This window comes from Sander lucioperca, chromosome 7 (genome assembly GCF_008315115.2).
Source record: "Sander lucioperca isolate FBNREF2018 chromosome 7, SLUC_FBN_1.2, whole genome shotgun sequence".
Classification (NCBI taxonomy): domain Eukaryota; kingdom Metazoa; phylum Chordata; class Actinopteri; order Perciformes; family Percidae; genus Sander; species Sander lucioperca.
This window is the reverse complement of record NC_050179.1, coordinates 9640821-9668678: the sequence shown is the minus strand read 5'-3', so window position 1 is coordinate 9668678 and position 27858 is coordinate 9640821. Positions and strand designations below refer to the sequence as shown.

Genomic DNA, 27858 nt, shown 5'->3' with positions numbered 1-27858 from the left:
ACCTGTAATTGTTTGTCCTCTGTCACCAACAGACAAGTTCAAAAACTCTCACTTGAAGCACCAAAATTTATTAAAAAAAAAAGTTTTTTTATTATTGTTATTTTTAGGGGGGCTGAGATGAAATTTAGGGGAGCTTGAGCCCCCCTAAAAAGGGTCTAAAATCGCCCATGCCGCAAACCCAGATGGTGTACTGAAAGAAAATGAAAAATGTACGTAGGAGGGCGGAGCCAGGCTATCAAAACATGTCACTTATGGAGGTTTAAGAGAGGTGTAATCTGTCTTGTGTTGCTCTAGGAAACTTATACCTCTTGAATATTAAATATTAGGAGACCACCGTATAGCAAATATGTGAGTGTACTAAACCTTTAACACAGTATATAAGCACCACAGTCCAATGTATGTATTCTATATATGTCCTTTCTACTCTGAAATGATAAACACACCCAGAAACAGTTTTAAAAAATTAAAAGTAATTTCTTTACTTCTCTACTTTATTTCTCTACTTTCGGTTCTCAAACAAGCATTTCAGATTACATCACTTCCATCTCTTACACCATCTTCCTTTTCTCTTTTTCTAGCTCTAAACTAAATATGTTACCTTTCCCTTGAGTTATGCTACATTTTTAACCAAACACACAATGTGCCCACAATAATCACTCTATGCTAGGCCAGCAAAATATAACCAAAATAAAAATAATTGAAGGCCTGATTCGTTGCTTGCAAACGTAGAGACCAAAAACGTAGCGGCCACTTCACTCTAGTCTCACATGGCTAGACCTATCTCCACAGCGCTGTAGAGTAAGGTCTGGCAATGCAAGACTAACACCACACATGCATTCCAGGATAGGAGAAAAAAAACGCTTTGGGTTGTTTGCATTTCTTTAAAGCTATAGTGCATAGTTTCTGTTTCTGTTCCCCCATGAGGAATTCTAAGTAATGACAACAACACTGATGACACGGAGGATTAAAAAAAACATGATGGATTTTTCAGAAGAGGAAATAATCTTGTTATTGTTGTGTCCTCTTCGTCTCCAAAGCTGAATGCTGCTGTTGTCCTGGTGACATAAAACGCATCACTGGAGCTTCTGCACGTGAAAGTCCCCAGACTGCATCATTTTGTAAACATAGCCATACTGAGCAATACAAAGAATTTTGTGGAGCTGATAGGGTTTTTTGGCAATGGCTTGAATGTAACGGACATTCATTGATATAGAATAGTTGCACACTATATTATAACCAATCACAATCGTCTTGGGCAGTGCTTAAGCTCCGGACACAGCGATGTTGGCTCTGCAAAATGGTCTCGGGAAGGAACTTGTTTTGGTAAAACATTTGCACCCCGCAAAACAAAACTTCATATACAATATTAAATAAAGTTTACTGTTCACACAATACAGTAAAGTGAGCTAGTTAAATTAGTTGATTACATGGTTAAACATAATTTGCTCCAGTGTATCATCCTGTATACTTTGCCCGCGGCAATCCCCGACAATCAGTCCCAAAACATCCCAGTTAGATAGTAAATGCCGTAAACATATTACTTGTAAATCTTTACAATCATTCCCAAAAACAACGAAGCAGGCCTGCCTTGTTGCACAATCCAAATTATCTTCAAAACTTGCCATTTTCAGCGTGTAGCTTGCTAGCTCGAAGTTTGTTGTTGTTTCCCGAAGCGAACAGAGTTTGAAAACGGCAACACACAGAGAGCGGAAGGTGAGATACATCTGGCACAATGTCAGGCAATTATCCTGGAAATGTACTTCTGTTGATCCAGGCTACTTCACTCAAACTGTAGCAAAACACATAAAACAGGGTGGTACCTTTTTAGAGTTATAAAACTAAAAACTTCAGCAGATGTCCATGGGCAGGATGGCAGCATGGGGCAACTTCACGGTGTCTGGTGGTTATCCAGCGTTGCCAGAGGACCTGTGCGCATTCCCTGGTAGCTCAATTCATTATCTGGTTGTTGTCACTCGTTTAATGGTCGGAAGCAGTGCAGACGAAACTACCATGTCGAGCTGGGTTAGCTAGCAGCAGCCTAAAGTCTGTTCACCTTGCTAATTACCACTCACTTCACAAGCAGCCTCATACAGGTCAACTTTGTGTTGCTCCAAAAACACGTCCTCTTGCAGAATATCGAGTTGATAGTTTAAGACATTAGGAAATACAAACTTCTCCCTTGTTAATCCCTCTCAGCTCTTTTTTTCTCCTATCACAATCCTGCCTCCCTTGCATGCACACCACACACGCATAAGCCAATCAACGAGCAAAAGCTTACATGACTCGATACACTTCTCAAACAAATATTATTATATTATATTCTCTATTTATTTAGCACGTGCATTTTTAACATTCTTAACATTTTACCCATGAACTTGACATTTTACCACACAATGAAAAAGAAAGCCTTTTTTTTACCATATTCTTTTAACAAACCCTATTTATTTATTTATTTCTCACAGACAACTATGTATGCATATTTTTAACTGGGCTACAATTAATATGGTGTTCACATCCATGTGTCAGGTAGGTGGGGAGACATGAAACTGGTGATTTTGGCATAATTTTCATTTTTTCTGACGCATCCAACTTCAAGAGAAATGCCACAGATTTTTACTTTCTCTCGCAGTATATAAGATGATTGTACAGTAACATTAAACATCAATAATATTTGCTGCTCGTTCCCATGAGAAACTTGATCATTGTAACTTGCAGTTTCAGGTGATAGAAAATATACTGAGTGCAACAAATGTCTATGTAACAATGAGGTCCAGTTCATTCAAAATGGACCAGCTGTGCCCTGTCTTTCTGTGTGGAGCTGTAGGTCCCGACCACAGTCCAAATATATATTGTGAAGTAAACTTACACCTGTAGGTGTGGTGGTGAGTGTCAATGGCTGTCTGTCTCTATGTTATAGCGTATACCTCTTGTTCAATGTGAGCTGGGATAGGCGCCATCAGTAACACTGGGTGTATCATGTGTGTGATGTACAGAATTAAAACTTTCGCTGGCCACATCATTCAGGAAAATGGGACATATGTTGCGTGAAACACAAGATTAACAGAAGGATGGTACCACTTTCCATAGTCTGCTCCCCAATTTCAATCAATGTGACATTTCAGTTTAATTAACCACCAACTGTATCATGTTACCATCTGCCATTTTGCTTGTGTCACACATAAATATGTGGAGAGATGACTGTAACCATCCTTAAATTATAACACAAAACAAACATAAATGTCACATTAACATCATGTTTTACACATTATTTTTCATTAGTTTGAGGTGTGACTGGCGCTCTTTTAATTATGTCATTTTGTTGCCCCCTCTTCTTCTGCAGTGGTTTAATGGTACCCAACTAAGGAATTGGGCCCCCTACTGTGTACGTCGATAAACCAACTCCCCTAATATTCTCATGGTGGTGGAAACACGCATTAATTAGTATTTTCATTTGACCATTTTCTTGAAGTTCTGTTAAAATGTGTGCTATAAACCGAAACAACGAAATGGAATTCAACCAAGGGCGTAAATTGGGGTTCAACATTGGGGGGGGGTTTGAGATCTCTACTTTTGAGCAAAATTGAAATTTTGAACATCACACATTCTGGTGAATTTTTCTGCAACAATTTATGCATTTTCTGTCTCAATTTATGGTGCAAATGACTTTATTCATGTAAAGAAAATTTATAATAGTTTTTTTGGGGTGGGCTGCACTGGCCAGTTTTGATTATTGGGGGGGTTGTAACACCCCACACACACACACACACACACACCCCCACGCCTATGAATTCAACCATTATTTATTTTATTATTTGCACCTGCGCATGTCAAAATGTCTTGTGAAAAACGACACAGAACAGATAATGCGCACAAAAATATCCCCCACCTCCAAAGAAAAGGGGGAAGGGGGCTCAGACCTTATAGTTCCGCCCATGTTAGTCATTACTTGTTCCAGGAAGTAGGCTATTGTGTAACTCGACTTTCTAAATAAGCTCCCGTTAACAAGTAGCCCAATTAAAGACAAACTGTAGACTTCCTAAACAGATGCTACAACTGAACCCCTCCAAATGAATCGGTCCCTCGCCTCCCCTCCTCCCTCTCCCCCCTCTCCTCTTCCTCCTCCCCTCACTCCCAGTCGCTCCCCTCTGACTACACTGTACACACTCTCTCCCCTACCTCACACACACGGACGCCTGGACGCTGCAGCGTTTTTAAGAGTGTTTCCAGCCCTGGATAGGAGGGAGGAGGCAGGAGGAAGGAGATAATGTCCAAATCCTGACCGTTTAAAAAAAGAAACACTAAGAAATTACAAATCGGATGGATCGGCGATCTGTTTGCGAGCGCTAAAACACGGTCAGAGTGTCATTGCGGACATGGGTCGCAGCAGTACGGCACCTTTCGCTCAGCTCCTTGGGGAGTGTTTTCACTGTCAGTCCTTCAGCGCTGGAAATGGCGTTGTGATGCTGAGCATGGAAGACGCAGCGGAGGCGGATGCCAGGGAATAAAGAAGTATATGATCACCTGTGCTTTTCTTTGGGTTGGATTTTTAGTAGCGGTGGACAGTACCATGGTGAATTACCAGAAATACATTACTGTTATGCAGCTGGCTCTGGGGGTGACCGCCTCCAACAAAGAACATTGTCTTCCACCCAGGAAGCGTATGTGGTGAGTATGAATCTTGTTGCGGATGATGATGGTGATTATAATAATGATGATGATGATGATGCAGGTTGAGAGAAAAAAAAAGGGGGGCTGCGATGAGCCGAGCTGTCGCCTCCCACATCTCGTCAAAAGATGAGCGGGTCACTCACTCTCCAAAATGACATAATATTCCTTTCAGCCACTGCAGCCAGTCTGCACCATGTTGCAAGCATCACAAACCTACTATGGTCGATACACATGCTGAGAGTTTGTGTGTGTGCGTGCGTGCGCGTGTGTGACACCTAGTCCAGTGGCCAGCAATGTCCTTCTCCATCAGTTTGTAAAGTTGAATGCGTAGGGATGATGTCATAGCCTCATCATTGTTTCTTTGCCCCCCAACTTCATGTGCTTTAATGGACTGTATGGCCTTCACTGCACTGCTGCTGTCACTAGAAATGCCATCATCAAGCTAACCATGTGGTAAATCATCACCCTTCCTCTCTCTTATCCCCACTGCTGTGTTGTAACTAATTAATAAAATGTAAAGCATGAAACATGATCTTCTCCTGTTTTTATTTCCTGTGCTGCAGCCAGGCCTCTGTACACATCTCATTGTCATATCTATTAAACATGTTCTACCCATCTGCTCTCAGCATGTGTGTTTGTGTCTTGTCTATCCACCTCTTTAGTGTCCTCATTACTCTGTGTGTCTGTATGCTACAGTTTATTGCAGTGACCACCTCTCATTGTCTCTCTTTTTCCTGCGGCCTCGTTCATTTGTTTACTTTAAGACAGTCCTCCTTTCATTCCTTGCCTGGCTGTAAGCAGATTGCTGCCGAGGCTGCAACGTGTGTGACATAGTATCCCTAATTACCACCGGATTACCATCTTGTTTGAAAGTGAAGACGGTTAATTAGGAGTCTCAATGGCACTCTGATAACAAGTGTCTCAGACAAACTCAAAATCTATTGCACGGTGTGGATCATTTAACCACATAATGCAGTTACATTGGCGTGGCTCCAGTGTGTGAGAGGCTTTCCTATTATCATCATCTCTTTAAAGCCAACCTAAACCATTTCTGTGACTGAAGCAAGGACAAAACACTGATGCAGAAAATCTCTGAGCGTCATTGTTTTGAAGAATATCATGATGAAAAGAGATTTACAGACACACAGCCACAACCTGAATTTCATAACATGTGAAATTACCTCCAAGTTTACATTATACAAATAGTGTGTGTACAACAGGATGTTTTTACAGTTTGCAATTATTCATTTCGTAATAAGGTGTTTATCTGTATTCAAACATTTACAAGAACATGTGTTATAAACTCTGAGAGGAGTGATGTCACTTAAGTCAAAGTGCTGCTGTAACCTCATCAGGGGTCAGACACATATCACATGCAGCTTTTGTATCTCTTGGTCTCTTTGGCTAATCATATTGCTTAGTCATCCTCTTATTAGCCTAATTGCCCCCCCCCCCAGGAGAAGATAAGGGATTTAACTGAGACAGAGGACTCCTTTAATGTTTCTTCTGTCATTGTTGTTTTGCTACTTACTTCTCCATATTTGAGTAGACTTTGGAAGGAGCCCTTTTTGTTTCATCTACAGCAGTGCCCTTCAAAACGCTAGTTATTTAATTCTTAGAGCAAGCTCTGACCTTGTTCAATTGAATTCTTTTTTTCAGTTAGAGTAAAAAATCAGCAGCCCCAGCTTTTGTGAGATGGAGTGAAAATGCTGAGATCTTCATGCACCTCGAATAATCCATTAGAAATGCTAACTGATTCATAATTGATATTTTTGTTTCTAAACATTATATTCCACTTTAAATTTGTGTTAGTGGTGTAATTTACAACACTGAATATCATTGCAGTGTTGGTGTGAGACTTTTTAAACCAATCTGCATTTAAACATAAAAATCTTTGACAGATTTTTTTATTTTTTATTTATGTTTTATTTAACTAACTAGATTAACTGTCTGCAGCAAATTTCAAGGGTATGCTAATTCGTATTTGGCTAATTCACTTATTCGCTTATTCCGTAATATCATACAGAAACCATAATAATAATGATTTGCAGAATGTTTAGCTGTAATGTAAAAGTCATGTAGGCTATGTAAAAATTGTCAACAGTAAAGTATACAGTGCATCATTTGTAGATAAGGACATAAAACTGGCAAAAACACTGGTATACATCCCTTCTATAAACATTAGTAGGAAAATCTCTTAATAATATGGCCTAAGAACTAATATTGTAATATAACATAAAGGCTTGTCGACTACAATGAGACAACAGCAGCTACAGTTTGTTTTATATCATATTTACCAATAATATTAACAAGTACAGAACATGGTGATAGTTCAAAAACACATGAAACACAGAATCTGGAATTAATATTCATGGTAAATGTTTATCCTTGTTGTCATCCTTAGTTTTATTATTGTCATTAATATCATCAGTAAAAGTAGTAGTAGTATTAGTAGTTCAAATAATAGTCCAAGTAATAGTTTAACTATAACAGTGGTAGTACTATTGAACTGCCTTCCTTGTGGCTCAAGCTGCCACACACCATTTACAGAATGTGTGTAAATTTAAGTCATAGTTATTCCACTCCTGCAGTGTTATGCAGTGTCCTCATTTAATAGGCTTGTGTTTTTGTGTTTAGATAGAGACCTTGTAAAACATGTAATCTGTCCACCTTACTGAAATGCAGCATAGTGATATCGTCCACTCAATAGCTTAACTTTGTCACCAAAATTGGCGAGTTTCAGGTGAAGTACATGATTCACAAGCACTCAATGAATCCTGCATTTAGTTTTCTAAAAGCCAGTAAGTATCCATCAAGTTTCTTTATAAGTATCAGATGTAAAGTACAAAAAAGATTTAAGATTTATTGCAACTGAAAGCCATGGGTTGCATACTGATTCATATTTTAGTTGTAATTCATATTCTTACATAACAACGTTGTGAAAAACAAATGTCACTCATCTTCTCTATTGGTGTAACCTTTTTTCACAAATGATATTGATAACTTGATTAAAGTGACCTGCTCTATACTCATTAACACTGTGTCCATACTTCCATACAAAAGTAAAAAACTAAATACTCCAGATAAACTCAGCTGAAACTGAAGCTATTATTTGAAAATGAATCTATGGCAGTTATAAATGGCATGATAATTGATTATTTTTTATCAAGTAGTTTATGGTTAAAGCTTCCAACAGTATTAGCAGGTTTCCTCTTTGACATCATTGTTGTAAATTGTGTTCAATTTAAAGAAATCTCATTGAGCGCTGGTATCTTGTGATCACCATAGATCATTATTTTTTACTTCCTAGAATAAACAATTAATTGAGCAATAAAAGAATAGATTTATAATAATAATAATATATACATATGATAGGTTACCTCCATAAATATAATTATTATGTTGCATCTGTCACCTCCATAGACTCCCTATCAAGGATTTGAAAAGGCACTACACAGTACGTATTTGCTGTTAGATTATATTTCCGTCATTCACAAATACATTTAACATACAGATGTACGACAGGATTGCTGAAAGACTTCAGATTTAAAGATTTAAACAGAGGATACACGGATACGCTTTATTGCATTTGAATACAACATTTAGGCATCTTGTTTTTAGGTAGCTCTTTACATAATTGCTGCGTTAATTCTGTGCCATATCTGGTCAAATGGTCAGAGCTGCTTCCTGTTCTGCTGATCTCTCAGCGTGTGGCGGTGAGATTACACACACCGCCCTGCCCGAACACTTTTACGCCATCCATCGAGCAGAGACCGTGTGTGCCATGTGCATCACATTCTCCCAAAATCAGAGGAGGAACAGCTCTGCTTGCCTTTGAAAAATAGCAGCAGCAGTTCTCTAAATTAGGAATAGTCTTTGCAAACAGATGTTACTCTTGCCTGCAGTCTTTAAAACCCATTCCCTTCTGCACACAGCCAAAGATTAGCATTAACCTGGCTTAATGAACTTTACACTCTGTTGCAAGCCTGCAGGGATATTACAACAAGTCTATTGTGTTTATGTAATGTTTCCTCTTATTTTTAACCTCCTAAAAAAAAGAACAGACAGATAGTGTGGTTACAGTTAAATCTAATATTGTGTGTCTTTTACAGTGTGTGTTTTATTGTGTCTGTGTGTGGCTACCAGACACTGGTCAGGATTGCTCTCCTCGTTAAGTGTTATATTAGTAGTGGGCAAGATGGGAGGAATGAAGCGTAACATTGCCTATTGACCTGCTGATTAAGCAGAAGCCGTTATTGCTCAAACTAATCATACCTGATGGCTCCTCCAGGCACACAGGGAACAGAGGGACGGCATCAAGTCCTGTGTGTGTCCCTTGTCCTTTCTTTGTAATAGCATCAGGCATCTGCTTGACCTTACCTTATCTGTGAATTGCATTATCACACTGCGGGCCATCAGGGGTCTTTCCATTGATCTTATTCCATTTTATTTTGAAGTGGATTCTTTTTTTTCCACAGAGACTGCAAAAGACTCCAATACCGTCATCATATCAGGGTCAAGCAGACATTTATTGTGTTGTGAACTCGCCACACATCAAACACCTGCTGAAACAAAACAGTGAATAAAGGATCAAGGTTTCTATTTAGCACATTAATGATAAAGATACTGATTTCCCAGTCTTTACACTGCTGTCTGAGATCAACAGAACAGAAAATAAAAAAAATCACACACTGCCCTTTCAATGATATTGTGCATATAAGCTATTATAACAAGCTCAGTCAGAATGAAGATACAGTAATTCAAAGTGTTTTGCATTTTGTTCTCTGCTTCACGGTTGCCCTAAAGGAATAAGTCGACATTTGGGAACATGCTCTTATTTGCATTCTTGTCTCATGTGTGTCTGTTAAATAAATACTGGAAACTAGGCTGGCTAGGCTGGCTCTGTCCAAAGGTAACAAAATCTGCTTACCAACACCTCTAAAGCTCACTAATTAACACATTATATCTTCTTTGTTTAATCCGTACATAAATCAAAGTTTAAAACTGACAAGTTGTGGTTTTACGGGGAGTTACTATTGGGAATATTTCTTGGCTGGGATCAGTGACAACAGTGATGACAAGATTCTCTCTGCACCAAGCCAAGAAATAGTCCGGCACATGGTTTTTGTACAAATTAAACAAACAAGGTATGGCGTGTTCATTAGTCAGCTTTAGAGGTGCTAGTAGTTGGATTGTGTTACCATTTCAGAGCCAGGCTAGCTGTTTCCTCATGTTTCCAGTCTTTGCGCTCAAACTAATCACGCATTTCATATCTGTGAGCTTATATGAAGCTACTGCCTTCTATCTGTAGCTTCATATTTAGCGTACATCTAACCCTCGGCAAGAAAGCAAATACACATGTTCCCCAAAATGTCAAACTATTCCTTTAAGAGTATGTCCTATTTCATGAAATTGTGTCATAAAAAGTACAAAGGTAAATGGTTTTGACTTTCCATAATATGTTTTGGACTCATATGCCAAATGGCATTCATCCATGTGTAGTTTAAAATGTACCTATTACCGTGATAAAGCGAAAAGGAGATGTTAACATTCACTCACAGTTTAATGTATTCTCTCAAACCTCAGGAGAAACACATTACACCTGCATATTTGATAGAGAAGAAGAATTCATCACAAAAGCAATATGAAATCGTTCACTGCACATCGAGTCGGCACAGTTGCTGGCACTATGTTACATTCTGCCTTTGTGCCCTGAAGTGTTTTGGCTGAAATCCATTTCAGAATCAACATCTAGTTATGTTTGCTGTATTGTATTGTTTATGAGAACAATCTGAGGTTGCTTGTAATTGACTGCACGTATCGCAGAATGCTTTTTACCTTGCATTTCCAGCCAGTAAGCACCTTACACTGCTTCAGGCAACTATTGACTTAATGCAGAGAGAAAGTAGAAGGTGATTTTCTCTTTCCTCCCATTTTTGTTCATTCCTTTCTATCGTAATCACCCCTCGCCGAGTTTCCATACCTCGGGAGCTCCTCTGGGCCTGCTGCTGAGTTCGCTAATGGATATCTACTGTCCCTGAGCCGCACTGTGTAGACAGGATTTTTCCTCATTGAATATTGTGTTAGGTAAATCCTCATTAAGAGTGACTGTCCTCCATTGCACTTAGAGAAAGGACTGAAGAGAAGGAGGCAATGACGGAGGCAGTGACAATAGTACTAATTTGAGCTACACTGTGCTGAACATTGCACATTAATGAGAAACAGCTTTTTCTATAGTAAATGAAATATCAAAGAGATGTTGTTTGGCCAGTCAGATATTCAGTGTACATTTATATAAAATCCAGAAAAGCAGATAATCCCTAACAATTGAAAATCTAGATCCAATGTATTTTTGGCATTTTTGCTAGAAACGATTAATCATAATAGTTAATGATTATTTTTCTGTTGATTAATTGTTTTAGCTTTACTAACTAGTATAATGTAATATATATATATATAATGGTACCACTTTCTAATAGGGCACTTTTATTTAAAAAAGTTGTAACTAAAGCATTTATACATGGTTAATAACTAATTTATTAACACTTTAAATACATCAGTTATAAGCCATTTATAAGAATAACTTTTGGGTTGCCACAGGACACCTAGTATGTCTTTTTTAAATAGTGTTTAGTTAATCAGCTAATGGACCTGCAAATGGAAGAAAACCTACAGATATTTGGACCAAAATGAAGTTAATAACATCTTGTTAACATGTATAACTGTAGACTTGACAACACATTAGAAAGTGTGAAATCCACAATCATTTATTCATAGATTACCAATATTTATAAGAGATAAACACCAGCCAGAGATATTTTTCACAACCTGACCTTTTGAATCTTTTGAGTCTTATAGCTGATATAGAAAACATTAGTAATTGATTGTAAAATAGTTAGTTGCAACCTTTAAACCCTTTATAAAGGGTATGTTATTAGAAGGTGGTACCGATATAATGTAAATGCTTAATGTTTAGGAGATAGATGATGAGGTAGCTGGCCCCAAAAAGTAACCCTGCTGTAGATGGATTGCTAAACTAAATTCCCAGTTCAGTTCAGCTTTATTCATCCCTACAGGGACAATTCATTTTGTGGCAAACACAGCACATTACAAAGCAATTAAGCAACAAACATGAGAAACACAAAGGAAATAAGAGGCAGAGGGTTTAATGTGGTCAGCAGGGTTCCAACAGTGCTGCTTAAGTATGTCATTTGTGAAGGGTAAAACATTTCCTGAGAGTATTGGTGATAGGTCAGCCAAGTGTGCCTCCTCCCCACATCTCACCATGACCCAGCTACAGTCTGGCTAGTTGTGGCCCACAGAGCTGCACAGGCCCTCTGTGTTTAAAGCTGCAGTGCTTCCTTCCTGAGCTCCAACCAGCTCCCCTACAGGGCCTCTGTGACATTAAATCCAATTATAGATTTCTTTAAATGTCATTTTATCCAGCGGGGGACTGTGGCCTTTTAAAAGAGAAAACTTGACCACTGTGTTCATCCTCCTCTTCTTCAGTCTTGCCCATGGCACTTTGTCTTGCTATGATACAACCATGCTGGATGTGTTCTTACTTGCCCTGATGTAGTGCTGTTGTTTTTCTTTGTCCTCCTCCTCCTGATCCCTCCGTGCTGACCTCAGGATACACCCCAGCCCGACTGCTGGCTCCATCACAGCAGCCTCCTCAGTGAGCACCATTCAGGGCAAACCATCACTCCGCCGCATCAAGGGCCGCATTCACAGGAGCAAGAGCCTGGACAGCATTGATCTCCTTGACTCTAATGTAAGTAAACTGTCTCCAAGGCTAAGCCAATGCGTTAATGAGCTGTACCACCAAACCACAGACACTATAATGCATGACTAAAATGTACCGAACAAACAACATCCTGACATTAGATATATTTGGTTATAGTACTGATGAATACAAACATGTCCCACAGGAATATGTTTCAGTAGTGAAGAAGTCTTTTAGGACTTATGCAGGTATTGTGCAGGACAATGCATTTTAATATATCTGTGCTTGAGTAACTGAAATAAAACTACAGACATTGTTTAAGTAAATCCAACCATACACCAAATCTAACACCTAAAAAGTTTGTACAAAGCAAGTTAGGATCTATTTGTCTTGGGTAAAAACATAAAAGCAGTGAGATACACAACACATAATGCTGCTTACACACAGGTGGCAAATAGTGGCACATTTCACGAATGATCATCCCTCGCAAATTGCAGATCACTGTGTAAGTCCTACAGGGCTCTTGCATTCTCATTGGCTGCAGGTATGGAGTTTGCTTTGATGAGTGAAATTTGTCAAAATGTAAGCAATCGGATATTGCAAAATGATATTGCAAATTGCAGCTTGCATGTTGCAAATTTGGTGAAACAGATTCATACTTACAGTTTAGACATGATGACAATGCTTTGTTTGAAGCAGTCTTGAAATGGTTTTGTTGCACCACACTCCAGGTATTGTAGGTATTGTGTTACCTATGGACAGAGCTGTTGGCCCCCTAATTCCAGTCTTTGTGCTAAGCTAAGATAACTGGTTGCTGGCTGTAGCTTCATATTGACCCCACAAACATGAGAGGGTTTGATCTTTTCATGAAACTCTTGTGGTGTTCTCAAATGCATTAAAAAGGTAACTGTTCAAGTTCAACATTCACTATATTGGTACTGTATCTAAGAGGAAATTTGGTTTACTATTTTATTGACACACAAACACACACACACACACACACTCACACACACACACACACATACACACACACACACACACACACACACACACGCGCACATCTTTCATCCATAATCACATTCAGGTATGAGTGTTGTCAGATACAAAAGGCATATCAATTCACAAAGCGTGTGAGCATGAGATCTGATGTGCATTAATCAAAGCAAACACAGTTGTAATACACACATGTACTTTGTTGTTTCCAGACAGAGCATGTGACTCCGGAGAATTATATCGTGTTGACAGCTCAGCTATTACCTGACTGTGAATTCAGCTCAAACGCTTCACGTCATTTACAGTAAGGCTGGTTAGTAAGTTATTGATGGTCACTTAGGCTGTTGAGAACAGGAGTTTTTGAAGAAATATTTTACGGCTGTTTTTGCTGATTACAGCTACTTAAAACCATGTTAAACTAGTATTTTATGTTTTTAGAAAAAAGTTTGAAATATCATTTAGTGTACCCAGAGGGTTTATCTTTACGTACCTCCTGTGTAAGTAACGACTCTCAGCTTAGTTGTTGCTGTGTGTTGCACAAAGCGTTGCGTCACTCTTGACATGCTGATTTATTAACGAGGCAAAGAGTGAGAAACATGCGTGCTGCTCTGTGAGGCTGCTAACATGCTCACAATGGCAATTATGTTAATCAGTTGTAATGTTTGTTATGTTCATCATTTAGCATGTTAGCTTGCTTATATTGGCTACTCAGCACTAAACACTAAGTACAGCGGAGGCTGATGGGAATGGTGTTAGTTTTGCAGGTATTTGGTCATAAACCAAAGTGTTGGACACATTCAATTTTTGACTTGACGATGGTGCTGATGTCAGAGGATCACTGAAGTTATTACAACTCATCCTGAGGGTGATATCAATGTCTGAATATAATTTCATGGCAATAGTCGAGACACATCACTCAAAACCATAAATGTCAACCTCATGGTGGCACTAGAGGAAAAATCAGGGGACCAAATGGGCACCATAAATATCTGTACCAATTTGTGTGCCAATCCATTAAGTAGATGTTGCTATTTTAGGTACGTGAATATTTGGACCTGCTAGTGGCACTAGAAGAAAAGTTAGGGAATCACCAAAGTCAGTAGGATTTATCCTCTGGGTAACATGGATATCTGTATCAAAAGCAATGGCAATATGTGTGTCTACTAGTTGTTGAGATACAGTATTTCACAAAAATATCAACCTGCTGGTGGTAATCTGGAGAGGATCATCAAAGTCATTACTGCTGGAATCATCCTCTGGACACCGTTAAGTCTGTACAAAATGTCATGGAAATCCATCCAATACTTTTTGAAATATTTCAGTCTGATCCAAAGTGGTGAACCAACTGACTGACAGACTGACATTGCCATCCCTATAACCATGCAACTAACAAGGCTAAAAACTGTGAAAGTATTACAGCATGATAATGTGCATTGTCTAAATCAAAAAATGAATAGCAAAAGACCTATATTTGAAAAGTTATTGCAACATAACCATTCAGTTCCTGTCTATTGAACTGAACATTTGATGCTTTTAGGCTGTAATTGACAGATTAGTGGTGGCCTTGATTTTGAGCCATACACAGCAATCATAAGCCTTTATCTGAATGGAAAAAAGGCAGTGTAGTGTCACTGTATTCTAACATCCTTTCCTGCTCTGTAAGTCATATAGATAGCGATTTACCACATCAATGTAATTTGACTTTATGGCATGCCACTCAGAGGACGCTTTGAACGGCTCAGGAGGCCACTATCTCACCAGAGACTGAGAGCCTAGCTAAAGGCTCCTGGCCATTCCACGGTATATTTCTTTTGTACAGGCTGTGTGTGCACTAGAGGAAAACTTGCTGACTTGCCCAAACTCGAATGCAGCTGATGGAAGTAACGGTCCGCCTTATAGTGAGTGATGAGACTGCAGGATGCTGAGCCGAGGAGCAGTTTCCATTGCATCCTACTAAAATGTCACAACAGACACAACACTGCCTCTGAGCCGTTGGGTGATCTGCGGTCGTTTTCTAACAGAATATCTCTCCTGATTGGCCGTTTTAACAGAAAACTGAAGATATTAATCAACTGAGTGTATGAATTTAGGTCCATAACTATCATTGCCCATCAGCGTATAGCTAAATATTCAATAGTAGTTAAGACTTTGTTTATATTGATTGCTTCTTTTGATTGCTTTTCTCTCTTGATAGTCAGGGGAGGACTTTGGCACCTGGCCCACTCCCACTGTCATTTGTGTTGGCAAGCATCGCACTTGTTCACAGAAAGCTTGAATCAGATTTTAGTGCTAAGGTTGCAGAAAGCACAACAGAGATGGAGAGAGGGGGAAAACTACAGTCTTTTATGCACCCATTGCCTTTATGTAGAGCAGGAGTTTTTTTTCTACGTTCATCAACAACACCTCATCAGCATTTCTTAATGTTTTAGGGAGATGCATTGGTCCATCTGTTGTTCTAGTATTACACAAAATCGTATTCTCTTTATTATTTACATCCCTAGTCACACATATCCAAACAGTTTGTGACTTTTCTCTTTGTTCTAAAAAAGACAACCTCAGTGATTAATAATGAGAAATAGTAAACTGTCACCTTTTGCAGTCTCTATGTGAGTTATATGTGGATCAATGCTGAGATGATTCTGAATATGCAGCTTATTCTTATGTGCATTATATTTCATCATGACAATGGGAAACATTTATTTTACATACACAGTGTGCATGCAGTGTGGATGCTAAACTGAGGTTGCTGTTTATTGTTCCATGTGCCTCGATTTGGGGAAAGATCTGTTTTTAATGCAGTATTTTTCCTGCCCTCTCAGCTGTTTTGGAAAATGTTAAAGGAATGTTTGCTGCAGAGGCTATAACCAGGTGAGTTGCAGAGAAACTAAGATGGTATCAGCAGGAGCAGATGCAACTAAGCCAAGATGAAAAGTGCAATTAAATGAATTACTCCCTAACAGATCAGGATTGGTCACCAACTGGGCCTTGAGCTTTGCCTTGGTCAAAGTCCTAATCTCTTATTAGTTCTGCTCACCCCATCCCACCTCTAAAATCCCATCCTTGGCTGCAGTGTGCCGTGGACAGAGGCACTCCCCCCTAACCACCACCAAAAAAAAAAGATCCAGCGTAAGCATTTATTTGCTGCTCAGTCATTGGAAAGTGCTGCAGATGCATTTACGGAGAGAGCAACTGCAGCTGAATTAACCAATCTGCATATTCAGGGCCTGTTAGAGGGAGATTGTTCCCGTGTGTTGAAGGCGTAGAGGTGCACAGTGGGAGCGGAGGACTGGACCTGAGTGAGACACACCACAAGGGCTGTGGAAAGAGACAGAGGGAGGGAGGAGCAGAGCGTGGGGGGTGGGCACAGGAGATTTATCACGACTAACACTGTAGGAGGCCTTATTGGAAGGAGGGGGAAGGGGGGCTGTGATTGGGGCAGCTGCTGATTTTCTTTTAGGTAGGACAGGTCTGTTATGTAAAAACAGAGTCGAATGGATGATTTTTTTTTTCTGTTCTTTAGGTGATAAGCCCTTGGGGATGGTTGGAGGTGATGGAGGGGGTTTGTATGTGACACTGAGGTGGAGCTGGCAGCATGTGGGATGCATGTGAAGGTTGCGTGTGTGATCCCACAGGCTGCGTGGAGGAGATGGCAGATGTTGGGTATGTTTCTGGAGGCTGTGATTCATGAGCAAGGCCTGCCTATGTGTCATCTGATGGGACATATGGCAAGTCACTGTAGGCACTCATGCACTGTGTGTATGTTGTAGCATTATGAGACAAATATTGTTGAAATATGTTGACTTTAGAGCCTCTGCAGCAGAATAAATAGACACATTTGAAACTGGATAATTGCTATGTTTTTATATAATGTGTGATTATTAAGTGTGTTCCGTGGTTACTGTTCAATTTTATATTATATCCATGAGTCAAGATGCCCTAAAATGGATTTCCTGTAGCTCTCAGTACACAGTTGGACCAAAATACCCTCTTGTTCCTTTCTTAAAGAATGGGATGGGATTATAAACAGCAGGGACCTTGGTTGTCAGTGGAAGGTTTGAAGAAAATGACTCATGTTTCTGAATTGTTTTTGTGGTCGGGCTCGTGTCCCTCATCTACAACAAATCATTTTGAAGAGAGAAGACTCAAACCCACATAAATCCCAACAGCTCTATTGACTTTCCCACATGATGTATGTCAGGAGAAGAGACCTGGACAGTAAGCACCATCAGCAGCAGAGGATTAATGAAAATGTAGCACTAAACTAACATCACATACAATATTTTCTGTTCCAAAAATACAGTCTATACCACAATAACAAGTTTTCATCATCATTTTGGCTTATTTTCAAGGAGGACTTGATGTCCATGTTATTCCCCCCATTTGAGCAATTGAGTGTGGGGTCAAGTGAAGGACAACCAGCAGGATGATGTAATGTTTGTAGGGATCAAGATGGTGGCCATGATGGAGAAGTCAAGCATGAAGAATGAAACACTAGAAGGTTGTCCCAAGACAAGTTAATCAATCGCAGGATTTGAGGCTCACGGTTGTGTTCGCTCTGCAGATTACATTGTCTGTTGATTGACTATAAGACGAACATGTACTGTTTTGTAGAGACGTTATTTTGTATGTACAAAAGTGAGATTTTACAGGCAGCAAATACACTTTGGATTTACTTGTGTTTATCTGCATGTGTCAAACACCAGTATAACATAATAGTCATGTACATATCTTCGTTAACGCCCTGAATATAAATTAATGTTAATTATTTATTAGGATTGCACCTACAAAATATTTGTATTACCTATTTCAGTAATCTGATTATTACTTTCTTGATTAAGAGATTCATCGTTTATTCTATAAAATGTTAGAACATTGTAAAAGAAAATGCTAATTATTGTCCGACCAAAAGTTCAAAAACCAAAATTCAATTTAATTATATGAAACTGAGGAAATTGTTACTCAAACAATTTTATCGACTGATGGATAATTGAGACTTGTTGGATTAATTGACTTATTATTTTATTATTTGACTCATTTTATTTGTTATCTGCCAAAATTCAATGACTTTATCCTTCATTCACTGAAATATGTTGAATTAAAGCATGCACTGTTATGTATAAAAGCCTTTTATTAGTCTCAAATCACACAATACTGGTTCAAATTTTGTGAGATTTAACATGTTACAACACAAAAGAGCTCCATTGCAATGAAATAAACACACAAACATATTAAATACATTTTTTTTAATTCTCATTTCCTACATGAAGCCAAAATGTCTATTCCGTGTTTGAGAATGAATGAAAGGAAGAAATGTGCATAAGTGTCTGCTGTGTCAGTGATGTGTGTGTGTGTGTGTGTGTGTGTGTGTGTGTGTGTGTGTGTGTGTGTGTGTGTGTGTGTGTGTGTGTGTGTGTGTGTGTGTGTGTATCACACAGCCTGCTGTGTTGCTGGACATGTAGGATGTGTGTTGATGCCCCGGGAGGCACCATATGCTGTTTAGACTCAGGAGCATCCAACCCCGGCTCCTTCTTGTGTCTCCCTCCATCAGTTCACGCCTGCATCATCAGCCAACAGGGGTTGAAATCACACAGATCCACTTTTCACCGCACCATGAAAAATTCTTCATATAGATTTCCTCTTGCAAGGCTGAGACAGTCATGCTCGACACAGATAAATAGTGTTCAGCTGAAGTCCTGCAGAGGGCAGAGTTTTACTACCTATATGTTCAGGAACACAGTCAAACATCCATGTTGCATATAGAGTAGAGGTTGGATGTACAGTTGGGATGTTGGGTTTGGATGAATGTTTAGCTTTCACATGTGGTGATAGAAATGTTGTAGTTGCTAAGATAAATATGGGCAGTGCAGAATAGGAATCCTAGAATAGGAAGAGTTATTAGTATGAGGACTCTTGATGCTCATGTGGTTGGTGAAGTCAAGCAGGAAATCATACAGTTTATCCTCCCACTCACCTAATGCATTGCACAGGGGGCAACCTTGCACCTTTCCCTCTGTTAAAAGAAAAATAATTGTGTTTTTTTATTTATGAATCTGTAGTTGTGATCAGATTAATTTCCAGTTGAATTGAGAAGCGGTTGTGATTTATAGCATTGTCTGGCTTCTTTCCGCAGTGCGGTAAATTACCCCTAGGTGATTTTTCTTCCTTTTTCTTCCCTGTCTCTGTTACCCCCATCACCTGCCCTCCACAATGCCCCTTCGGTCTGGTCCGAAGGGAGTACCTGATCCCACACCACCAAGGCCTCTAATTGCTTTACTCTCATTCTGAGCGATGGTGCTCTCTTGGGAAAAACCATATATAGACAACTTCTTACTGTATGAATCCCAACTAATTTAAAGGTCTGGTGGTTGATGGAAAATAAAAAATACCGCCACTTCATTAATAATTTAACTGGTAGGTCACATCAGGGGTCACACTGTGTGTGAGGTGATTCCACTCTGACTGTAAAATCATTTTATATCTTGCATTTTTGAACAACATCTTAGGTTTGAGAAAAGTGAGTCTCCCAGGGCTTATGTGAGAAGAGCTGCAGAGTATTTGTCGGTTAATTAACATAGATAATTAATCTGCCGTCACAGTTTCCAGCTGTCCGTGAAATCACAATCGGATTGATCAGGATCCTGCTGCTTTAAAAGGTTGTATTTCCCTCAAGGAATTCAGCTTCATGTTTAGCACTGCAATCTATGATCTAGTCTTCAAAAGCAAAATAATTCCTAACTTACCATTTTGCTGTTAAAGACCTCTCTCTCATACACGTATCCACATTAACTGATTGGAATTGTTCATCTTTATTAGCATTAGTGCTCCCCTCCTGGATAAACATACTTAGGCGATTGCTTCTTTGCAACTGTACATGATGCTGTAGTTTGATCCAGAGAGGATTTGGATGTCGGTGGCCTGTTGTCACATGATCCACAGAGCCGGAGATGTGAGGTCATTTCATGTCACCTGATATGTCTGAGCTCTCAGCTGTTCGTGGGAAAATATTAGATGGAGATTATAGGTTCAATTGTGGAATCTTGTAAAATATGTATTTCCTCCCTGTGCATTGGTTCTGGTTTTATTTTATCAATTGTATGCATCAGTAAATCCAGATGTGTGCTTTGTCAATCACATCCTTTAGTGTCATAATATGGCATTTGTCTCCTTTTGTTACTGCCTCTAGCTCGACACCATTACTGTACGTCACTTTTCTTACCATTCCATGAAATATCTGCCTTTTAAAGTGGGACTGATTTGGATGTTGTAAACACCTTTCAGTAGACTGATATTTTTTTTATTTGATGATTTATATTGATTTACTTATTTAATTGCAGCATTTCCACTGCAGCCAGTGCAACACAAAAAAATTGTCAAATACGCATCTCCTGGTAGTTGCCTGTCTAATTATATATACAAATATATAAACTACTAATTTCATTTGAACAAGGAAGCAAATCACAAAGAACTACATTAGTCCTCTACAAAATCTGTTGGTTAATTGCTTTAGTTAGCTGTTGCATAAAAGCTGAGTACACAAAAGCCCAAAGAGCAAAGTCAGCTGCATTATTATCTCTATATTCTAATGCAGAATGTCAATGTTATACTGAAGATGAAAGATGAGATATTTCTTCTTTTGTAGGACAAGTGTTACAGTCACGTACTGTAAAATCAGCTGCTAATATGCTGGACAGAGATCAGGAGGCTGCAGCCAAACTCTGTGTCATGCATGGTTCACCTGCATTTTACTGCTATACATCCTCAACTCTGCTTCACCGAGGTCACACTTAATTTCTCTATAAAGCACCTTTTGATAAGTGTTTTTTTTCAACTGCTGACTTTACAAGAAATCTCGTGCTCACTAGATCATGGACCATTGTCTCTTTCCTCAGCTCTAAATGTGATACACCACATAATCGTGAGGCATTATGACACATTGTGTAAGGAATTTCTGTCCTGAACAAATGGGTTGGCTGTCAAGTCAGTGTGCTGCTTTCTCATACTAGAGGTCAATGATACTGACAGAGGACAACACAGAAATGCAAGCCTCTGTACAGTAGCCAGCTCACTCCAATGTGAGATTATATTGATGTACTCCAATTTGTAAAACCAAAGACTGGATAACAAGATAAGAAGCACAACGTTTTGAGTATCTTCTTGCAGCTTTGACAACATGACAGTGTCACATATTATCTATTCTCTCACACTGTTATTGGACAAAATGCATTTATTTTCCTCTGCTGCAGTGCTATGTTTAACGTCATGTCATATGATAGCTGCAGTCATTAAAGCTCATAGATAGCCACGCCAACCTTTGCTTGGTAGGCTGTTTTCCTGACCTGTGCAGCAGAGAGGTGACTCACTCACCGTCAGAGGCAGTGCACTCAAAAAGCCAGCCTGCTGTGAATTTGTAATTTGCTTTTCCACTCGTGTGATTTGTTCCTGCAGTTCTACACTGGTTCGGATCCTGTCTGTGTGTGTCTAAATGTGCTGATGGGGGGAGATGGGCTACATCCTTTTGTTGCATGGCATTTGAAACTCCCTCTGTGCTGTTGGAGCCAGTGATGCAAACATTGTCGTAGCATTAACAGAGGGTATTTCAAGGGCTTCAAGAGAGATACATTAAGTAGCATAAGCTCACATCAGAGCCAATTCAATCGCATGCAGACTGACAAAAAGTTTACATTCATGCATTTCCAGAATGGTTTGGTAGCTTGATTCAGTTTTTCTGCTTTAATACTTTCACTAGTTTTAATACCGTAATGCATGATGATAGCTAAAGATGCCATCATCTAACCGTCATTCATGCTCAGTGACATATACTATCCTGACATACTGCCAAAGGTTTGCATGTTATTGCTATCAATGGACATTGTAGAGGTGCAGGTCACAGATACATTTACTGTGTTGTGCAGTTTCCTTGTTCCTATATTTATGACTGCTATTAATCATATTTTGTTTTTCCACAGAATGTATATGACTGCTTATCTAATTCTTATGACCTTGTCAAACTCACATTCTTCCATTCAAGATGCCCCCGCCTCCCTCCCTCTCCTTCGTATCCTCCAATGGAATCTGCGGCAAGTCTCCCTACGTCAGCAACATTGCAGGACCTCTGTGCTCCTCCAGCATTACATTCAGCCCCTATCTTCTCTTGCGCTCATTAGTGCCAGAGGTAGAGGTGACAAGAACAGTCACACAATCTCAAAGTGATAAAATGCACAACAGAAGGTGCTGCAGAGAATTAGGTACTTCTGGAAAAGCCAGCACAAACAACTAAAGTGCATGCGATGGAGTCTTAAGAGTGGAGTTTGGTGCAGTGCACAATTTACATTCTACTGTATATTGATTAAATCTGTATACCCCATGGGAAGGAGTATTGAGCATCGTGACTGTAGGGTGGATTTTAGTTCTATCCCCTGCATTTTAAATGGCTTTATGCAGCATGTCATTACTACTTAAGTAGCCTACCTCAGCTTTCCCTGTAAAGAGTTTAAGTTCGCGGTAGTTAAAAGTGATATCCAAATAGATTTTTTTATACCGTCCTTCGCATTCAAAAAAATATAACATCAAAGTGAAATATGTTCTACATTAAGGGCCTCTAATCTTCATCCTCAGCAGCATATTTTGCAGAAAGCTATCATTTTATATATTAATAGCTGTTTTTCCTGATTATGGAGATGAACACGCACACGCACACGCACACACACAGAGAGAGAGAGAGAGAGAGAGAGAGAGAGAGAGAGAGAGAGAGAGAGAGAGAGAAACATGAAGAATAAACCATCTTGTCCTTTGTTTCAAAGGATGCCTAATCAATTAAACCACTTGGTTTTTAAAATTGAATTTGTCATATAAATATTATGAAGTGAGAAGTTTCTCATATAATTTTCTTTTGGCATATAGATAATATGCATCTGGATATGAAGTTCAGGGTGTACAGGTATTAACATTAACATGAAATCTACTGTATCTTACTGTTGAATGTTTACATACCAGGTATAAAAACCCTATTGTATAGTTTGTCAAAAAAATTTAAAAGTATCTTGGAAAGTCTTGGTTAGTAGTACTGCAGTACTGCTCAGCACCTGGTTGAAATGTATTGTGCAAACAAAGCTAAAACTATAATATAAAGCACAATTGTAAACACCCCTCTCTTAAGGTGCATGAGGGCAATATAGCTTCACTCTTCACGACAAACATAGCTCTCAATAGCTCTCTCATCCTCACAATGATTAATTAGCTCTCTGTTTGATCCGAATGCTTGTTAAAAGATGTTTAAAGATCAAATATAACCCATACGTCACATGCAGCAAAGGCAAAGCTTATGCATTGCATGCACAAAGGTCTGTTAGGCCTTCTGCAGTCTACCTGTAAATACTGCACTGCTGATGCAATAGCGAAATCTTATTACCTGTTTTTTATTTATTTATCTCGAACAATCAACATACTTCAAAAAAATCAAATAAACACATAGATAAAACAAAATCATATACAAATCAATCCGATTCCGAGGATGAGTTCGAGAAGGAGCAGGCAGAAGCATAATGCTTATAAAGTCCTGCCCCTACTTTACAATATCATATTATTACAGAAAAAAACAAATAGCTATGCATATACAGCATACAAAAATTGTAAGTCATACAGTAACTTACAATAATACAACTATGCACTGTGTGTATACATACCCATTAATATATTCAGGTCACCTTTCTGTAATGGTCAAGTATTGTTTTCTTCAATCTATTTTGTATACTAATATTATTCAATAATATTGGAAAAGGAAGTTATTGTACTAGCTCATACAAAGTTAAAACAGAGATAACGACTATGTTTTAAGCTGCCTTGCTGCAGTACCAGGTTCTCAAAATAGTTTTATTCTGCTGAACACATTCTAAAGTTCTTATGGGCATATATAGGCTATCTTTATGAAAATTGTTAGACCTACCGGTAAATAAAATCAAAATCCATTTTTGAGATACTAGCCTAGCTGTCAATTCTTCCAATTTATTTTTCTGATTAACCAATCAACACCAAGACAAAAGCAGTGGCCTATAGGTGTTTTTGTAGAGGCTAAACCCCCTTTCAGCAAAATACACCAAGCACATCTATTTCTTATTTGCAATAGGCAATAGGCCTATTGTTAATGTCAAACATATGATTCCTGACATCAGTCCATACATTAAAAATACTGTAGGTTGGTCGAATTATTTTGTAAAAACTAATAATATACCCTATTAATAATAGGGTTTGTTAATATGGTCTAATATGGAAAAGTGTAATATCCTGCAGTGAGAATGCCATTGGCATGAGGATTATATTTATACCCTGGGACTTTAATCTGATAGCAATGCAGTAGACCTCTGGACAGTTTTTGAATTAGTATTTTTTAGTCAGGGTGATTTACTTATTTATTGATGTAGGCTTTCTGAAACATGGATTTTAAATAGATCTATTTAAAATTTAGTTTTAAATGGATGCGGGTGATATCATCTTGTCATCTATGACAACATATACTAGGCACTGCTGTGTTCACGAAAAACTGATAAAGCTTCTTCGGTGTATTTTCTCCCACATCGACGGCCGCTTGTTCTCACGCTGGAATGGCGCTTGATGCTGCTGGAAAGCTGCTGGAAAGCTGCTGCGGCGGCGGACAGCCTCTCTGCATCCTTACCCCTCCCCCTCGCGGACAAATCGGAATGGTTTCTTCCAGGCAGGCGAACCTGTCACTGTCACCGAGGCGGTGACGGCAGCCGAAGTGTGAGAGCAGAGGGTGGGAGAAGGAAGGCTTCATCCACTGCCTGCCATTGCAGTGCGGCGGCTGCTGCTCTGGAGCCACACCAGGAAGACCTTTCCATTCATTTTCTGTAAGATTTTCACAAGCACGCCGCGAGGATCATTGCTTTTACGAAAGGTGAATGGGTTTCTTGATCTATCCGTGAGTACGTTATTTGGGAGAGTGTATTTCGCTGTAGCCGCAGGAGCTGACTGGATGTGTGTCCCTCTGCGGGTACGAGCGAGCGATAACGGTGCAAGCCGAGGTAACTGAACTACCTCACTGCTAGCAAAACTGCATATACGCGGTATGCTAAGTGCTTAGCTAGTTGCCCAACATGCTAACGTTATCTTCTAGTTCAAAGCATGAATAACGATGCTCATTGCCCTATTTTTGTTGAGCTTGCATAAGCGATAATGTCAAGTCACAAAATGCCTTGCGGTCGAGCTGTCATCGGGTGAACGGGTTGTTCGCACGTCAAGTGTGCAGAGCGTCCAGGTAACGTTAGCTGGGATGAGCTAGCCTAGCTGCTGGAACAAAATGTCGGCCAGCTAGGGGTTGATTTGACCAAGAGGGTATAAACGTGTCAGATGATTAATAAAGTGTCAGACTGCAAGAGGCAAAGAGGGAGTGGTATCGTGAGGCTGCTAGAAATATGACATCGGGTTTTTTTTTTTTTTTAAATAAAGGGAAGGTCAAGCGGTGGTTTACCTTGTTTTGATGTTCTGTCTGTAAAACCAAAGTGGGGCTTTGGTAAAGCTAGGTAACAGTTGGCTAACGTTAGCTTGTTAGCTGGCTTTAGTTTGGTGACACTTAAATACCTGCTTGCCTGTTCTGGTGTCTGTACTAGCTGTCATAATAATGTCATGTCAGCTGTATTTGTGGGCTTTCCTGTGCGCTACAGTCGGCGTTTTTCTTAGCTTAGCCCGTCTAACCAACTCTCTATTTACCTTTTCATACCAAGGGATGTAAGTTACTGCTGCTAACATGAACTAAACGCAACAATCATCACCTGTTGAATATTGTTAACGCTGGACATTATCGTTTTGTAGATTGTTATCGTCTGTTTTGTAAGTTTACATTTGGTGTAAACTAGTCATAACTACAGCTAGTATATGGACATATAACATTGTACACTGCCCATTTACATTTATCTGGTGTGCAACATTAAAACATGTTGAGTGGGGAGATAAAAAAATATATCAGATGTAAAATTAGATATTATGTGGGATTCTTTTTATCACAATATCATGATTCGGTTTGCATTTCTTTACCTTATCCTAATAAAACACCTTAAGGGATAAGTAATTAGTGAACTCATTGCTGCTGTGGGAAATAAACAATGATGGCCTCTGCCTGGTTGGCCAACATATCTCACAAACATGTCTCACAATCTTAGCTTAGATTACATAATGTATTAACACTTTGTAAAAGGTAGATCGGCTAGTCCTGTTATAGAATTGTATTGTCTCTGATTTGTCAAGTTTCTATAATGATAACAGACTTTGAATTTAAAGGATGCTCCCAACAGACTATTTAGAGAGCATACATTACATTTCTTCTCTAACTATAACATATGTACAACACAACATATAATTGGTATATCTTTCAGTGGAAGTATGATGAATTATTACTACACATCCCCGGAGCTTGGGTCTATGACTTAAACATGTCATCACTGGCCTCGTGATAGTCATGGGTATATTAAATGGAAGCTGGGCAGGAAAACAGATTTGTCAAATGAAGTGGGGGAGGCACAATACAGATGATATTTGTGGCAGCCATTAGATTTTTTTATTGCATGATTAAACCGTTTTGTTTTTTTAAATAATTCAGATGGCAGTGTTGTGCAGCGGATGTTTCTGGCAAGCATGTCGCTTGAGACGAAGAGAATATTAAGCTGCTCAAGGGCAGCCATACATGTTGGCCTGTAAATCATGTTGACCTAAGCTGTCATGGGAACAGCAGTCACCTGAGTCATCGTGGTTTTGGAAGGACAAATGTATCCGATATTGTGCCTACTTACGTTAAATTTGACTGCAGTTTTGTAGTACTGTGTATCTGTAGAAACTGTGGAATAAGGGGCTTATCCGTTGCTGGTTATAACATACCTACATGACAACAGATGTACCGATGAGACTGCATTACTGTATTAATATCGTGTGGACACTTTCTATATTTTTAAACCGTAGGTATGCATTGGCATAATGCTTGGTTAATGCCAAACCAAATGGCTTTTTTAAAATAATATAAAAGAGAACAAAGTGGATGTCCTCAGGTGCTTCTTTGAAGAGAGTAATGGTCTAACTGTGAAGAGAGAGGGTGCTGAAAAACAATGCCAAAAAAATGGTGGGAGACTTTGGAGAGAGCCATGTTTCAGTGTTAGTGATAGCCTAGAGGTGCCACTAGAAAAAAATGATTTAATGAGTAAGCCTGTGCTATCCTGAAGTACTATATCTCTGCTTACACTATGGATTCTTTTTTTATAATTAGTATCATTGTGATATTTTCATCCACTAAGAGGTGTGACTTCAGACTGAGAGGGCCACCCTCTGGTTGAGCTAATAGATGTCATCCTTTTTTTCAATAGAAACTGCAGCCCAGTTTAATCCCATCCACCTCTTTATGTCCACTCAAATGTTACTCTGCATGCTCTATTGGCACGAGATGAATGTAATTATAATGTAACTGGTGTCAATAG

General features: G+C 39.1%; 1 protein-coding gene across 11 annotated transcripts in view; it reads left to right on the top strand.

Moving 5' to 3' along the window:
* tjp1b (tight junction protein 1b) overlaps nt 1–27858 on the top strand; it is a 71879-nt gene that overhangs the window by 8649 nt on the left and 35372 nt on the right. For 7 of the 11 annotated variants that reach the window (XM_036002824.1, XM_036002829.1, XM_036002826.1 and 4 more), the window contains exon 3: nt 12301–12442. In XM_036002824.1, the coding sequence (XP_035858717.1) occupies nt 12301–12442 (142 nt within the window). Of the gene's footprint in view, nt 1–4143; nt 4666–12300; nt 12443–27858 lie in introns of those variants that run through there. The other 4 variants (XM_036002830.1, XM_036002828.1, XM_036002827.1 and 1 more) reach the window with 2 other exon arrangements.